We start from the raw sequence: 17,264 nt of genomic DNA, 5'->3' as shown, positions 1-17,264 counted from the left end.
TCAGTAGATGTTGCTTTTTGCACTGTTATCACATGGACTGCTAATAAATTTACACAGGTCATTTAAATTGATAATAGTGCTAGTTAGCATCTCCTTTTATATCTGCAGGAAAGTGAATAGTTCTTTGCAAGTATAAATATGCCTTTACAATAATTTCCTTGTGGATGCAGAAAAAATGTGAAAGTTATGACTGGGTGTGTTACAGAAATTGTCTGCATCCTGTTCTGTACTGCTCTTCCATAAATGCAGTTACCAACAAAACGAGATATTCGATTCAGTCAGTTTGACTGAATACAGAGGATTCAGTCCTCAATACAGGATTCAGTCCTGTATCCTCAATACAGAGGATTTTCAAGGTTTGTCATATAAAAACTCATCAGACACTTAACAGAGAAAGCATAGGAGTCTGGCTATTTTTAACTGTTGTTTACAGCACTGTTACTGCTAGCCATCACAAAAGTCTGTCAGGGATATTTCAGAAGCAGGAAACTTGATGTTTAGACAGTTTATTTAGAACTTTTTTTTGTCCTCTTCCTACCTTAAGAATGGCTTAATTAAAATCAAGTTTTCTGTGGCAGCATAAATAAATTATAGTTTTTAAACTGTTACAATAAGACACTCATCCTGTGTCTAATTCATAGCAAACTTAACTGAAAGTAGTAGTTTTTGCACAGCCTTAACTGACTGTGAGAGGATGGACAAGATTTTTCTTCACTAAGAAGTTTTTTGCTGAGCCACCCAAGAAAATCATATAACTGGTTAAAAATTCAAATGGTATAGCCCTGAATGCATGAAGTGCAGCAGTGAGCCTTTTATGGAAGTATCAACAGGCTTAGGCTACTAATGTGATTATGTTGCTTTTACTCTGCAGAAGAACAGTAGTTTCTTACAGAGTTATTGATAGCAAATAATTTTTTTTTTACAGGAAACATTTTTTTTTAGTAGAGAGAAGTCCAAATTAAAGTGAGAAGGTGAAGAAAAGTGAGGGAGGCATTTTTTGTCTAATAATGTGAATAGCCATTTGCATTTGTAACAGTTGATTTATGAGTGTAATTAACTCTGAAATAGTGTGAGTTCTATGTTTTCTAATGGCAGTTTGGTTACTACTTTTTTTTTTTTTTTAATGACTCTTGTCTTCAGTCTTTTTGAAACTTGTGGCTTTAATGAATACTTACTGCTCTGAACTCCAGCAAAAGTAAGTACTGTGTTGATTTTGGGGAAAGATTAATTGTATTTTTACCAGTGTAAATAAACATATCTTGCAACAAAGACTTTTCTTAATGTCTTACAAGCAAATTCAAAATGTTTCAATGAATTTGTGATGTAGGAGCCGGAGCTAGTGCTGAGAATCACGTCCCCTGTGTAGAAGCTATTAACTGTTGTCTCCTAGGCAGGAACAGCATTGAATTCCTGTTGAGCTGGTTGACATTCAGCCTGGTGACCTGCAGGTAACTCCCTCTGTAGCAATACTCACAGACATTGCTTGTTTGAGAAATGTTTTTCTCTTACCTCTGAGAAAGAAGGTCACTTGGTAGAATAATTTTTGTGTTAAGCAGTCATCCAGTGTTTTTGCAGGTTTTTTAGCCAAGTTTTGTTCTGGTATAAACCTCAGCTTCTAGTTATTGTTAAACCTGGAAAGAGAAATAACAGACTGTACTCAAAAAAAATGCTGAAGTTTTTGATCGATGGATTTGCAGCAGACCTATTTCCATGCTTTGTATAGTATATACTTATTTTCATGTTTTCTTGCTTCCTTTCTGGCTTGTTATGATTCCAAAAACAGGTTATAATAGCCAAAATAAAATTTGGCATAATTATGGAACTGGACCAATGCTTGGAGTTTATGAATTAGAGATTCTGACAGTATGCTTTTTAACTGCAAGTTGTTTTTTTTTTTCCATAGCCTGCATTTCACATTGAGTCAATAATAATAGATCATATGTTCTGGTAAGAAAGGCATCATCCTCGTAGCTTTTGGTGCTAATTTAATATTTGTGCTAATCTCAGGGTGTCTGTGAGTTACACGAACTCATTCGTGCTTAAAGTTTTGATTTTTACCTCGTACTCTTCAGGAAATCAGCACTTGTTGCATAGTAGCATCATTCCTGAACTGTCTGCTTGCCTTGAAAACTTATTTCTCTTGTAACCTTTTTAGGTAGCAAAAGCTGCTTCTAGTGGCTCCTTGGAGTGAGAGAACCATAAATTCCTAGTAAGTATTTAATAGTATCTGATGTGGCCTTTCAGTATATAAAAGAGGTCTGCAAGAAAGATGGAGAAAGACTTTTTACCAAGGTCTGTAGTGAAAGGAGCAATGATTTTAAACTGAAAGACAGGAGGTTTAGGTAAGATGTAAGGAAGGAGTTACTTATGGTGATAGTGCTAAGACTGGAGTGGGCTGCTCAGAGAAGTGGATGCTGTATCATGAGAAGTGTTCAAGGCCAGGTTGGATATGAACAATCTGATCAAGTGAAAGATGGCCTTGGCCTCAGCAATGAGGTTGGACTAGAAATCTTTCCAGGTCTCTTCCAACCACAGTTTGATTCTGTGATCTAGTTGGTTGATGAACTACTGGCTACAAACCTCTTAGCTACTTGGTAAAATGAGTATCATTGTTCCCATTATGGAGTTTCCTCATTACCATTCTGGTTTTAATATCTTCTGGTGTAATGTTCCATGTAGCTATTAAAAGCTTGTATGTAGGGAAGAGATGATTTTCACTCCTTTTCTCTTGCTTCCAAAGCAGTGGAGTAGAAGAATAAATAAGGTCTCCTATTGTGAAATGCTAGTCCTGCCTTAAAGAACAGAAATTTAATCATGACCAAGGCTACAGACTTATGTGTGACTTATTTTGAATGTGTAGAGCACTACCTCTAAGTCCTTTCTGCCTGGCAACTTGGTGTCTAAGTGCCTGATAGTTTTAGGGATTTTTCTAATCGGTGTAAATACTAAACTGTTTGTGTTGTTCCTGGAACTTTTTTTTTTCTTTTTTCATATCTTCTATCATAAATGGAAGAGGAAGAACAGTAAAATGATAGCACTACTTCATCTAGATTTGATGGCTTATAAAGATGACAAGCTGTAGTGAAAGGAAGAAAAACGAAGCAAATAACAAGACACATAAGGCAGCACAAAATATGTGATAGTTTTAGTAACAACCTGTATCATTAATATGCTTGCCAACGGAGCACAGGTGAGACCTTATTATGCCTGAGTCCTACTTCTAGGTAGTGCCATTCTTGTGCCAAAAATGGATTTCCTCCATCCAGGTTTCTCTTACCTTGAGAACTACACATTGCTTTTATGTGATCTAGATGAACCACATTGTATCATGATGTTCCTCATATATGGAATCTATGGAAATAGTTTAAAACATGGCTAAGACTCAGTATTGCTTAAGTTTGGGCTATGGAGGGAAAAAAAAAAAATAATAGTGAAGGAATGTCTTCACTGCTTTACACACCCATTTCATCAATGTGAGGTAATAGTATGCTCATCATGCTGGCATTAAAGAATAATGTTCCATTTTAGTACTTCAAGCTGTTCTAGGCCCATCAAATACCCCAACTGTGTAACTATTGTATGGCTAAACAGGGATATCAAACCAAGAATTGTGAGGTAGCTTGTAGAGCTTTACCTTAATATAAAAGACCAGTTGGTCAGCAATGATAGCTTTTCAGCTTTTATTTTGCTTTATACTTCTTTATTGTGCTTCACGTTGCCTTCCTGCTATCCAAAAGCTTCATGAACCTTATGATGATCTTTTATACAAGTGAACAAATGTTCATTATAAACCAGCTTGCCAAACCATGAAGTTTTTAGTGATGTAGCCAGTCATTCAGAGCAGTGACACCAGCATGCTCAGCTCAGCTTTAAATACTGACTGCTTTCCCTTTGCATTGTGTAACTTACTATGGTGGTATGAACTGACAAAATGTCTTTGATTTCTACTGTGTGTCTTTCCTACTCTGTGAACCAGTACAGTTCCAAAGCTGTAAGATATATTGCATCCTGTAAATAAAAAAATCTTCTGTAGCAAATGGTCATTGGGATTTGTGAGTAGGAGACATTTTTGTAGCTACACATAATCCTAGAAATTATTTTAGCTGTACTGCTGTAAGGAAAAGTAATCCTTATTTTCTGCGATACATCCTGTTAAATAGAGTGCATGTGTCACTGAATATGGTTGAGAGAAAAAATGCTCTCTTGGCACTGTTGTAACAGTTTGGTTTCTCGTGTTTCTGAGATTTTAAGATCTTCCAGCTAACAAATTTTTATAAAGGTGTCACATTGCCATAAAAGTATTTGCCTTCTTTTGTGCAAGAGCAATCCAAAAATCTTAGCTGTATTGATGTGTTCTGTCATTTGTGGAATGTTAGTCAACTATTCTTGTTTATTTGAATGGTTAAAGAAATGGAAACTGTACAATTTTTTCTCTTTGTTATTCCCAGTATCAGTATAGTGTGCTGAATTTAAACCATGTGCAGTCAGTTTAATCTTCTTCTGCAGGCACTTGTGAATTTAAACCAACAGTGGTTCCAGAGGCTGCTCAAGGATTAGAGGTGAGATTATGTGATTGCATCTGCAGCCATGTCACATGCCAGACGTGCTTATGAGGCTGTAATTGAGTGCAGGTGCCTATCAAATGGTAGATACGTGTGGGATGGGATGTTAAAAACTAGATTTTTGCTTAGTTAATCCTTTGTGCAGAGCTACTCAGTTTGAATCATCATCTTCAAATCTCATGTTTTTATACAAGCTCATTTACAAAAATGTTGCTGCATATCAGCTTTTCTGCTCTATGTTTGCAGGCATTGTAGGAAGCACCACATTAATTATATACCTTAACATCTGCTTCAGTTTTGAAATACAGAAGTGGTATTGGGATGTGACTGTGTAGTTATGTAGATTTTGGCCAAAGTCATACCTATTTGTTAAAACAAGTGTTAGGTAAAAAAACAAAAGATCTTAATCTCGTCCAATCAAGTGCATTCTGAACGTGTCAGCTGAGCTGATTTCCTTCTAGTCTGCTCATCTTTTACTACTGGCAGTGTTTGTAGGGTATTCTAGCCTTTGGAAGCAAGTTATCAGTACAGATACAACAAAGATGTATGAAGTGTATCAGTGATAAAGAGCTGGCTGCCTATCATCAGGTGGGCTATCATAGTGTTCAGAAGGAATTTTGTAAAGAGTAGTGTATGGAGCATTTTGTATGAGCTGTGGGGAAGCTAGGTGGAGTTTGAAGTATAGATTCATTTCTGACCTCTTGCTGGTGTTACACCTTAAGAGCTCACCTGATAGACAGCTTTCCTGTGCTTCCTGCCACAGCCTTATTCCTCTAACTCCTGTATTAACAGCACTTGGCAAAATCTCCATCCTGATTTAGTGCTGTTTATACAAGAACAGCTTTGGTTCTTTTGTTCCAAGTCTGCTTCACATAAAGGTGCATTTTCAATATATTTTTTTGTGGCTTTAACTGGCTTACCTGTGCTGAAAGAGGGAGGTGGTATACCTGGTCCTGTATGCCTTTCATCTTTTTTTAGCCTCTTTTCTTCCTTTCCACAGTGGTGTGATATATTTTGTGGGTCATGGATTGTGCAGGGTAAGCTTCTTAAACTAGCAAAAAGTGATTTTTTAAAAAAAATTATTTTTGTTTAGTTGTTTTAGCAGGCTGAGTTAGTTCAGCTGCATTGACAAAAGCAGGAAGGATGGTGGAGAAAGATATTCACTTACTTACAAGCTCTAACTCACTACAGTTGATCTTGCTGCTTTTTCATGCTGACTCATATGCAGTAAATCTTGGACTCCTTGGAGGACTGTAGCTAAATCTCTGAAGGAAGTTTGTCCACATCCAGAAGCTGAACTGACAGCTGCCCTCCAAGCAGTCCTTGCTAATAGGGTAGTGCCATTCAAGACACTGTAACAAATGTGTACTTCACTGAATAGTTTGCAGGCTATATACATGTATATGTAAATAAAAACTTTGAAATCATTTCCCTCTAAGACAGTTTATAAGGACCTAACTTATCAAGATTTTTTTTTTTTTTTAATTTCCAAATAATGCTGTGGACCAATTGCTGAATTTGAGTGCTGAAGCTGAGATAGGTGGTATTTTACTTTTGTGAGAAGTGGAATGTTTTCACTGTCTTTCTTGTACCATGTGATTTAATAAAGATATTTCTAGTAAGTAGGTGAATCTTTTAAATGCAGGTTAATTTTTTGAGTTATAGGGGTACAATGAAATTTTCACGGTTGGGAAAATAATAGATTATTTAGAAAATCTGTTATTCAGTGTGTCTGGTAAAGGAGAATAGTTGAGTACCTGGATAATTTTCTGTTGGGATTATTTCCATAATAATACACATCTTGAGTTTACAAATCTAGAAGTATGTACTGTTGAAACATGAATGACCTAATATATGTTCTTAATAAGCAGCCAAACAAGCAAACATTTTTTTCAATTTTATATTAGAAAAGTTGTGTTCTATTTAATTTTTTTTTTAAACACTGTGTCCTCCAAGTTTGTTGTGTATTTCAGTAATATTTCTTTGTAAAGCAAGTCTTTTAGTGCTAGGGTTTTTTGTACTTTGAGCATGGTCTATGTTCTTCAAAAAGACTCTTCAGACTAGAGCAGGTTTTTTCAAAATGGTGGAATAACTTACTCTTGAGGCCAGCTTCAGCAAAATAAGTAAGTAGAAGAAATGCAATGACAAAACCTGAAACAGTAATTTCAGGAGCTGTAGCTAGCATAACCAAACTGAGAGAAAAGTCTAATGGATTGAAATTCCCTCAAGAAGCACTATGATTCATAAGATGTGCTCACAGCTTCTTTCCATTTAACAGGTGTATTTAAAACAAAGGATTTCAAGTGTCAGATTCAGAACTTATGCTGTGCAGCCAGTTAGTTACAGCATGGCTTTGAAAACAAAAAGGCCTGCTTTAGTAAAGCAATTCCAAATTAGTGTCAAGCTTGTATTATTGATCTTCCATGTAAAGAACAGTCTTTTTCTTCTGGACATGATCTCATTTTTATTTGCCTTGACATTTTTTGTGAAAGTAAAATTCTATACTTACCTAGATTAATGCAGCTGAATTTTACATTTTAATTTTTATTTCTTCATCAGTTTCTGTCTTTGCGTTTCACAGTTCTCCCTTTATTCACTACCACAGAAATAAGGAAAATTCCTGTTCAGGGTGGGTGTTCAGACATTACTGCTCTTCTGTTTGGCTCAGAACAGGAATAAAGGTCTGAGTAATACTGTTATCATTATTATTCTGAAGTTTCATGCCCAAATGCCAGTAGGAACTATAAACAGGAATGAATTTTTGGTGCTGGCAAATCATATTTAAACAGATAACAATTAGAAATTACTGTCGTGAGTTTGGATTGTATAATTTTATGGGACTTGATATTTCACATTTACTACCAGTGAGTTTAGATGTCTCCACAGTCAGTTTTGTTTGGTAGAGATGATACATATTTTCATTTTCCTTTCAACTAACTAATTTATGTTAATACTGATTTTCTTCTTTCTGTTCTGAAGATTCTGTAATTATGAAGTTGATACTGTTTTACTGTTCCGTCCTCTTAAATTTCGAGATATCTTCAGGTCCTTCAATGTTAATGCAGAATAGAGGATCCAGCTTCACTAGTTTTCCCTGGATCCTTTTCTACCTTTTGGCTAAAAGCCTGCCAGTCCATTCCAAGTGCTTGAAAGAATTTCCCTGAGTTCTTATGTAAAAAGATACCTACTGCATTTATGAATCTGAAGGCCAAAATTTATCAGCACTTTGATCGAACAGAAATGAACACGGGGAAAAAAAATTACAACTATTGGGTTGCATTCATGTGCGTATCTTCAGTAAATCACCTTTTCATCTGTTGGTGTCAGCATCCATTTGATTAGAAGTCAGGACAATTTAAGTTATGTTTCTGTAGTATTCCCAAGAAAAAATTAGATTCTTTACCTGGTTGTACTTTAATCTACTTGTGTTTTCTCATCCTTATAATCTAAAGATTTCAATAATATTTTAAGATGAAAAAAATTACATAAAAGGTATGGAATCAGAATGCTTTTGACGTGTTGCTTTTATAAACCGATTTGTTTATATTGTGTTTTGTCTTACTTTTTTTTCCTTTTATCCCTCAAGGCCCAACTATTATTATAAAACTCTTTTAACAGTTAACTTCAAATTGATGATGCAAATACTGCCTTCTAGGTTACTTAGAATGATAGAATGTTGGGGGCTGGAAGGAACCTCTAGAGATCATCCAGTCCAACCCCCTGGCAAACCAGGATAACCTAAGGGATGCCACACAGGGATGCATCCAGGCAGGATTTGAAAGTCCCCAAAGAAGGAGACTCCACAACCTCTCTGGGCAGCCTGTGCCACTGCTCCATCACCCTCACAATAAAAAAGTTTCTCATCATGTTGGGGTGGAACTTACTGTGTTCTAGCTTAACTTGTCTCTAGAAATTCACTCGGAAATTATTTTAGTTGCTGCATATATTGTAATTGTGGAAGTGTATATCAGTACATAATTTATAAACTTCCAGATAGTATTTTTAACCTAATTTGTTTTTCACTTTGATCTCATTACTGATGATTCATGTACCTTAATTTTAGGTGAATCAGTTCTTAAAAAGTAACAGTATTAAAATGGATCTCCTCCTCTATATATTTGAACGTGTCTGTGGAAATTGTCAAGACTACAGTAATTATATTTTTTTATTCAGTCTTTCAGAAAAGAGGCATGAATTGATTGGTGGAAATGTTGACCTTTTTCTAACTTTCAAGGTACACGCATGGTTTAAGGAAGGAATATTAAATTTAAGATACTGTTTTTACGTACATATAATTTGGGCACGTAAAAGCTGTGAAAACTGATGAGAATGTACATCTCTAGGACTTGAGTCATGTTTTGCATAATCCCCAAGATCCACTAGTGGCTTCTGAGGTCATTTCTGTGTGTTAACACAGCAGAAACAATTCTGCAACAACATCCTTTGTTTTGCCTGTTAAAACTGCCATGTATCACAGAATCACATGGTTGGATCTCCCTGAGATCACTGCTTCCAGCTCTTAACATCCCCACACCCCCCCCCAAAAAAAAAAAAAAAAAATAAAAATCACCATCTCCACTGGAGCATGTCTTGAAGTACCTTACCTACACAGTTTTTTAGCACCTCCTGGGATGGCAAATCTACCACCTTCTTGGGAACCTTTGCAGTGCCTGACTGCTTTCTCAGTAAAGAAATTTTTCCTAATATCGAGTCTAAACCTCTCCAGTGCAACTTCAGGACATTTCCTCTAACCCTATCATTATTTACTTGAGATAAGAGGCAAACACCCTCCTCACTACAACCTCCTTTCCCCTAAATCTCATACAAACTAAACACTTCCATTTCCCTCAGCTTCTCCTTTTAGGACTTTTTCTCCAGACCCTTCACCAGCTTGGTCGCCCTTCTCTGAACTTGCTGTGGCATCTTAATGTCTTACTTGTAAATGAGGGGCCCAGAGCTGAACACAGTACTGGAGATGCAGCCTCACTAGTGATGAGGACAGGGGCACAGTCACTTTCCTTCTCCTGCAGGCTACACTGTTTCTGATAAGAGGCAGGATGCTGTTGGCCTTCTTGGACACCTGGGCACACTTCTGGCTCATACTCCACTGAGTATCAGCCATCACCCCAGGTCCTTTTCTGATGGGCAGCTTTCCAGCCACTCTTCCCCAAGCCTCTAGTTTGTCTAGGGTTGTGACAGAAATTCAGGACCCAGCACTTGGTCTTGTTAAACCTCATACAATTTGTCTCAGCCTGTGATTCAGCCTCTTCAACCTCTTCAAGCAACATATGTAGCAATGTTAATTTATTCCAGTCTTGTGAAATACTTTTCAACTAGAGTTTGGGTATCCTCATTTTTGAAAGTTTTAGATGAAATAAAACTTTCAGGCTTGGATGGTTTCGGCTTGGGGTTTTTGTCGCTATGGGTTATTTTTTGATGTGTTCTACTCTCTGATCTTTCAGTAATTACAAGTCTGGTAGTGTAGTGCCACCTCAATATGTCCCTTAGCTTGTGCATGCTGTGAAAAAAAGATGCTTTGAAGAATTCTTTCCTGGTCTCCTGTGGCTCAGTTGGATCTCTTGTCCAAACATCTTAGCTGTGTAGTCTGTGCTGCAGACCTTTGGCTGTCTGAACACCTTGTTTCTCTGCTTCTCTGCTGCTGTGGAACAACATGAGAAGCATGTAATGTATTCCAGCTGGTTTTTGACAGCTTGAAGTGGAAAAGGTGCAGTCAGTTTTAGGCAGGTCAAGCATAATAGGCAGTAAATAAATACTGGACAATGTGGACAAAATGCTGGTCTCCTAGATGTGGCAGTAGTGCATTTTGTGGTATTGACTGAAAAATAACAAATTTGTACACTAGTATAGCCATGGAATCTGTGGAGATCTGAATGACTGTCTGTGTTTCTCAAGACAATTATTTTGAGTTACTTGTAGACTTTTCAAGGCCATCTGTATATCTGTAAAGTCTAGAAGCTTCAGCTCTTCAAAATAAGAATGGAAATTTCTGTTATCCATTATTTATGTTTAGAAGAGAACTCTGTGGTAAAATTCATAGTTGGCCAATAGCTGCCAATTACATGTGAATGTTATATCTCTAGTCACCACACATATTCAGGAAGTGTTAGAAAAACATCAAAGAAGTTATCAATTTGGATTTTTGTAAAAGCATTGTAAAACAACTTTATATGTATTGGTGATGGATCTCCAGTCTGTTCACCCATGTTTAATTTGAATTTGTATTTGAAGAGAGAATTGGTACAAAGGGTTTTGTTCATTCAAATTAAATTCCTATTTTTTTTCCTATTTTTTTATCTTCTATTTCAGATACTGATATATTTCAGATACTTCCCACCCTAAAGCTGACGTTTTTAAATTTCTTTGAAAATATATATATTCTATTTTCCTGCCGATGAAAACTTAAGAGACTTTCTCAAGAAAGATACAGGAAACTCTTGAAGTTTGTACCTAAAGGGGTGCATATGTTTGTACTGATCTGTTGTATTGCTCTAGACAGGTATTGGAATCTAGACAGGTATCTCAAGTTGTGCCGGGGGAGGTTTAGGTTGGACATTAGAAAGAATTTCTTTACTGCGAGGGTGATCAGGCATTGGAATGGGCTGCCCCGGGAAGTGGTGGATTCTCCGTCCCTGGAGATATTTAAAAAGAGACTGGATGTGGCACTCAGTGCCATGGTCTGGTAACTGCAGCGGTAGTGGATCAAGGGTTGGACTTGATGATCTCTGAGGTCCCTTCCAACCCAGCCAATTCTATGATTCTATGATTCTATGGAAGTTGAGCTAACATGTAAAAGCTGACCAGAATACCTGTACTATGCTACCCACGATTGCACTGAGGTTGGGATAAGCATGATTTAAACATGGATCTTTGAATAGCTTAATATACTACTTGAACACCAACTCTGCTGTACCTGACTTTCAGTTCTGTTTTTGAACACAACACTACATTCCCTGCAGTTCAGAATTCAATCGAATAGTAATGTTGGAAAGGTGTTTGAAGTTCAGCAATAGTAAATGTGATGCAGGAGCTATGTCATGCACCACCTTTGTGCAAAGTCTTTGTGAATCTTTACTTAAGACTTTTGATTACTGCTGTGATTAGGAGCCACAAGTGACAAAAGCATTTGTTGATTCAGACAGTATTTGCCTTCTAGTAGTACTGAAGTTCAGACAGAGTCTTTTTGCCATTACATTCACATATCCTGAAGTGAGTAGAGCTTTTATTGTCACTAATCATGTTAGTATGAATTTTGTAGATGCTTTACAAAAATCTTAAATAGGTGCTTATCGTAATTCTAAAAAGGACTCTTTAAATTGTCTTTAACTGTTCTTAAGTTGCACAGAAATTGCTTCTAATTTCTTGAATTTGTAGTGATGTAAGAGGAAAGAGTCTAGGCCCTATTTCTAGATGAGTATGTTTGTTTAATGGTGCTTAGTTTTCCAGCCTGTTATTTCTAGCAGGTTGTAAATAAGACGTGCATACTTTGTTATAACTTCAGACTTCTCTAACAAACTCTTCAGAATTCCACTGGGAGTAAATATGTAACAGTTCCATTTTATGTAATCATTTTAATTGAAGTTATGCCTACATAGTACCACAGTGGGACTGTGTAAAGACCTGAACTAGCATTCCAGTGAAATGTCATGTAGACATACCTGTAATATTTTTTTTTAATATTAGAAATTTGAGAAAGGATGATTCCCAGTCTTGTGTTTAAGCCACTCTCTCTCGATACCTCGATCTAAAAATGGAATACAGTAATTCTTTTACATATACAGCTGGGAAATGAAGAAAGGTTGTTAGTGGCTTAAAGATAATTGATTGTGTTTTCCCTCTTTCAGAAAATGCCAGAAGCCTCAGAAGACCACAATCATAGGAAGGCCTGTTGACTTCTGGTTTTTGGTAATCTGGAACACCATCCATCTGGCATGGCGCAGAGCAGTCAACAACTTGATGTGCAGGTACTCCATGATCTCCGACAACGTTTCCCTGAGATACCCGAAGGAGTGGTATCTCAGTGTATGCTTCAGGTATGGTAAAGAGTTTTTAAGCATCTGTGTATTTAGTTTTTGTCGTATAAAATTATTTTTAGAAGTATACATGGAGCATAGATTTTCTTCTGGTTTTATTTTGAAAGGATGGAAAATTACACTACTTGCATTTTTTTCCTCTCTTTTTTGTGCAAAGGTTTTTATCATTCTTCACCTCTGTTTGTAGTCCGGTAGTTTTTTTTCCTGCTGGCTGTTCTTCCTTGTCTATGCAACCTATGAATGTATGCAAACAGGATATGAAAGAAAGTGGCTAATGGGATGGTTATTGATGAAAGTGATACAAATAACATACATATCCTGGGGGAGATTTTAGCAGACAATGACACATTCTTTAGGTTTTCTGTCTTCATGGCATCTTTTTGCCTTAGCTGTCCAAAGGCTTATTTTTACTTCTGTGTTTTCAAGTCAGGTGAGAGTTCTTCCCTCCCCCCTTTCCATTTCTTCATCTGAAGTCACAAATTGGAAGTGATAGTAGGTGACCACACAGTCATTTTTCAAAGTTGTGGTCATCTGGGAATACCTTCTGTTTATGGGAAGATTCAGGAGTCTAATATAGGGCCAAACCAGATCTTGTATGTTTCTATGACCATAGAGGTGGAACCTGATGTGATAAACTGCTGTGTGTGAACATAGTGAAGCTATTATTTGCATCCTGCCTGTACCCTGGCAGAAGAGTAGGCTTACTTATAGCTGTGGCTGTAATTTTGTATTGTGTGAACAACTTCCCCCCATAATGCAGGAGGAAGCAGTTAATAACCTGAAATGGCACCTGGACACTCGCGAGTCTATGGGGCTGGGTGGGATTGACCAAGAGTATTGAGGGAGCTGGCAGAGGAGCTTGCCAAGCCTCTCTCCATCATTTTCCAGCAGTCTTGGTTGGTAAACAGAGGAGGTCCCTGACAGCTGGAGCCTTGCCAATGTGATGCCCATCTACAAGAAGGGCAGGAAGGAGCATCCAGGGAACTGCAGGGCTGTCAGCCCGACCTTAGTACCAGGGAAAATTATGGAGAGCTTAATCTTGTGAGTGTGTTCATGTGGCTAGTGCAGGACACCCAGGGGATCAGGCCCAGCCAGCATGGGCTCATGAAAGGCACATTCTACTTTACCAACCTCATCTCCTTCTCTGACCACTTGACCAGCCTAGTGGATGAGGGAATGGTTGTGGACGTTGTCTGCCTGGACTTAAGTAAAACCTTTTGCACTGTCTCTCACAGCGTTATCCTAGAGGAGCTGGTGGCTCATGGCACAAATAGGTGTGCTCTTTGCAGGGTAAAAAACTATGTGACTGTCCAGGCCTGCTGTGCTGAACAGAATTAAATCCAGTTGGCAGCTGATCACAAGCTGTATCCCGCAGGGCTCAGTTTTAGGACCAGTCTTGTTCAATGTCTAGATGAGAGGATTGAGTGCTTCCTCAGTAAGCCTGCAGATGACACCAAGTTGTGTGGGAGTGTTGAGGGTAGGAAGGCTCTGCAAAGGGATTGGACAGTCTGAATTGAAGGGCCAAGGCCAGTAGTATGAGGTTCAACACTGCCAAGTGCCAGGTCCCGCATTTCCATCACAACAGCCCCGTGCAATGCTATAGACTTGGGAAAGAGTGGCTAGAAAACTGCCTGGCTGAAAAGGACCTGGGGGTGCTGGTCAACACCCAGCAGAATGTGAGCCGGCAGTGTGCCCAGGCATCCAAGAAGGCCAACAGCATCCTGTTTTGAATCAGAAATAAGTGTGGCCAACAGGAACAGGACTGTGGCTCCTTCCTTGTCACTGGCAAGGTTGCATCTTGAGTACTGTGTTCAGTTCTGGGCCCCTCACTACAAGAAAGACATTAAGGTGCTGGAGCAAGTTCAGAGAAGGGCAGCCAAGCTGGTGAAGGGTCTGGAGAACAAGTCCTAGGAGGAGAGGCTGAGAAAATTGGGATTGTTTAGCATGGAGAACTAAACTTCCTCTCCTGGCCGAAGGGGAGACCTTACTACACTCTCTACAGCTATCTAAAAGGAGCTTGTAATGAGATGTGTGTTGGCCTTTTATCTCAGGTAAATAACTGTAGGGCTAGAGGAAATGGCCTGAAGTTGCACCAGGGAAGTTTTAGAGTAGATACTGGTAAGAATTTCTTTACTGAAAGAGTAGTCAAGCATTGAAATGTGCTGCTCAGGGGGGTGGTGGAGTCACAGTCCCTGGGGGTGTTAAAAAATATGTAGATGTAGTGCTTCAGGATGTGCTCTAGTGGTTATGGTTTGTTTTTCTGGGTTGACAGTTGGACTTGGTAATTTTAGAAGTCTTTTCCAACCGTGAGAATTCTGTTATTCTATGGAATACAAATGAATTGCTGTTGGCTGATGGTAGCAGTTAATTTTTCTGTGATTGCTGTCTTGGCACTGTGGTGATGGTTATTATTACAAGGTCAGGTTCCCACATCTTCTGGTTCAACATTTTTCTGTGGTACATCTGAATATACCCATTGACCACTAGGATCAGAAGGGAAGCTTGGCATGAAGAAGTGGTCATGGAGAAGTATATGTAGAGCCATACGTAATTAAGTTAATTGTCTTCTGTCATGTTCAGTAGTAAGTCTGCATCTGAGAAGATGCTGGGTATGTGTGTTTGTTAGTGAAATTATATGAAATTTTTGGAAAGTCATCAAGACTGACTTGTAATCAATCCTTTAGAAAAGAACTGTAACTGACTTTTCAACCAACTGGGTAGACTGTTGAAAATTGTATTGCAAGACCACATGAATATTAATATATATACAAACGATACAGTAATAGTGCTTAAAGTATAAGTGAAAGCATTATTAATGTATATTTGATTTTACCTACCTGGACTTGTGTGCAGCATTTAACACTGTCCCATACAACCTCCTGGTCTCTGAATAGGAAAGATGCTGTTTTGATAGATGTAACACTCAGTGGGTAGGTAATTGGCTGGATGTTTGCACTCATAGAGCTGTGGTCAATGGCTCGATGTCCAAATGGAGATCATTGACAAATGGTGTGCTCCTCAAGAGTTGGTGTTGGAACCAATGCTTTTTATTACCTTTGTCAGCAACATGGATGCAAAATATTTGTGTTGGACAGATAGCAAAATCATACAAAATATTGGGAAGGTGATCTTCACTTTAAAATTAAGACTGACTAGATACCAAGTGCACCCTTCTCAGGTTTACTGATGACACCAAGCTGTGTGGTGTAGTCAACATGGTGGACATAAGGGATACCATCCAGAAGGACCTTGACGGGATTGAGAGGTGGGCCCATGCAAACTGCATGATATTCAGCAAGTCTAAGTGCAAGTCCTGCATGTGGGCTGGGGCAATCCCAAGCAGAAATACAGGCTGGGCAGAGAATGGATTGATAACTGAGTGGTGTTGGCTCACCATGAGCTCATAATGTACACTTGCAGCCCAAGTGGCAACTGTATCCTGGGCTGCACCAAAAAGAAGTGTGTCCAGCAGGTCAAGGGAAGTGATACTCACCCTCTACTCCACTCTCCTGAGACCCCACCTGGAATACTGTGTCTAATTCTGGAGTCCCCAGTGAAGGAAGGACATAGAATCATAGAATTTTCAGGGTTGGAAGGGGTAGTTCCAGCCCCACCCCCCTGCCATGGGCAGGAATTCCTCCCACTAGATCAGGTTGCTCAGAGCCCTGTCCAGCCTGGCCTTAAAAACTTCCAGGGATGGAGCATCCACCACCTCTCTGGGCAACCTGTTCCAATGTCTCACCACCCTCATGGTCAAGAATTTCTTCCTAACTTCCAATCTAAATCTACCCTTCTCTAGTTTGAATCCATTCCCCCATGTCCTATCACTACCTGACATCCTAAAAAGTCCATCCCCAGCTTTCTTGTAGGCCCCAGGCATGGAGCTGTTGAAAGGAGTCCAGAGGAGGGCCATGAAGATGATCAAGGGCTGGAGCACCTGTCCTGTGAGGACAGGCTGAGAGAGTTGGGGTTCTTCAGCCTGGAGAAAAGAAAACTCTGGGAGACAGTGGCCTTCCCATACCTGAAGGGAGCCTATAGAAAAGCCGTGGGGGGACTTCTCACAAAGGCATGTAGTGATACAAGAACAGTTCTAAGCTTAAAGAGGGGAGATTAAATGGAAATTTTTCCCTGTGAGGATGGCGAGACACTGGAACAGGTTGCCCAGGGAAGTTGAGGATGCCCCTTCCCTGGAAATATTCAAGACCAGATTGGATGGAGCCTTGAGCAACCTGGTCTAGTGGAAACTGTCCCACATGACAGGGACACTGAAACTAGATGATCTTTAAGGTTCCTTCCAACACAAGCTATTCAATCATGCTAGGTAGTTGAACTTGACTTAAAAGTGGTTTTTTTCTTATTTATTTATTTAAGTTAAAAACTGAACCACAGCTGATCCAGGCTGTTGTATGAGAAACTGGGGAGAAAGAAAAAAAAAGTCCATGGTCTGGAATGTTTTCTAGTGATTTTACTCTTTTGGAAAAGCTTTCATTTGTGTTGTTCTAACAAAATCAGATTACACTAAAATGACTGGAGATGAGAGGAAGGGAGAGGGACTTCCCCATTATAATTTTGATTTCATTCATAATACATTGTCTTTATAGTTTCATCTGCTGGCACCTCAGAGAAAATAAAACTTTTGCAGGGGTTATAT

At 38.7% G+C, this 17,264-nt stretch overlaps 1 protein-coding gene across 7 annotated transcripts in view; it reads left to right on the top strand.

Moving 5' to 3' along the window:
- The window catches only part of TAB3 (TGF-beta activated kinase 1 (MAP3K7) binding protein 3), a 50,613-nt gene that overhangs the window by 15,637 nt on the left and 17,712 nt on the right, over positions 1–17,264 (top strand). For 5 of the 7 annotated variants that reach the window (XR_011727072.1, XM_071750390.1, XM_071750424.1 and 2 more), the window contains exon 2: positions 12,425–12,613. Coding sequence is in view for 6 of the 7 variants with exons in the window: in XM_071750390.1 (XP_071606491.1) it covers positions 12,512–12,613 (102 nt within the window). In the remaining variant the exon portion in view is untranslated. Of the gene's footprint in view, positions 1–1,159; positions 1,196–1,390; positions 1,449–7,114; positions 7,847–12,424; positions 12,614–17,264 lie in introns of those variants that run through there. The other 2 variants (XM_071750398.1, XM_071750415.1) reach the window with 2 other exon arrangements.

This window comes from Heliangelus exortis, chromosome 1 (genome assembly GCF_036169615.1).
Source record: "Heliangelus exortis chromosome 1, bHelExo1.hap1, whole genome shotgun sequence".
In the NCBI taxonomy this organism is placed as follows: domain Eukaryota; kingdom Metazoa; phylum Chordata; class Aves; order Apodiformes; family Trochilidae; genus Heliangelus; species Heliangelus exortis.
This window is presented reverse-complemented; position numbering and strand designations above follow the sequence as displayed.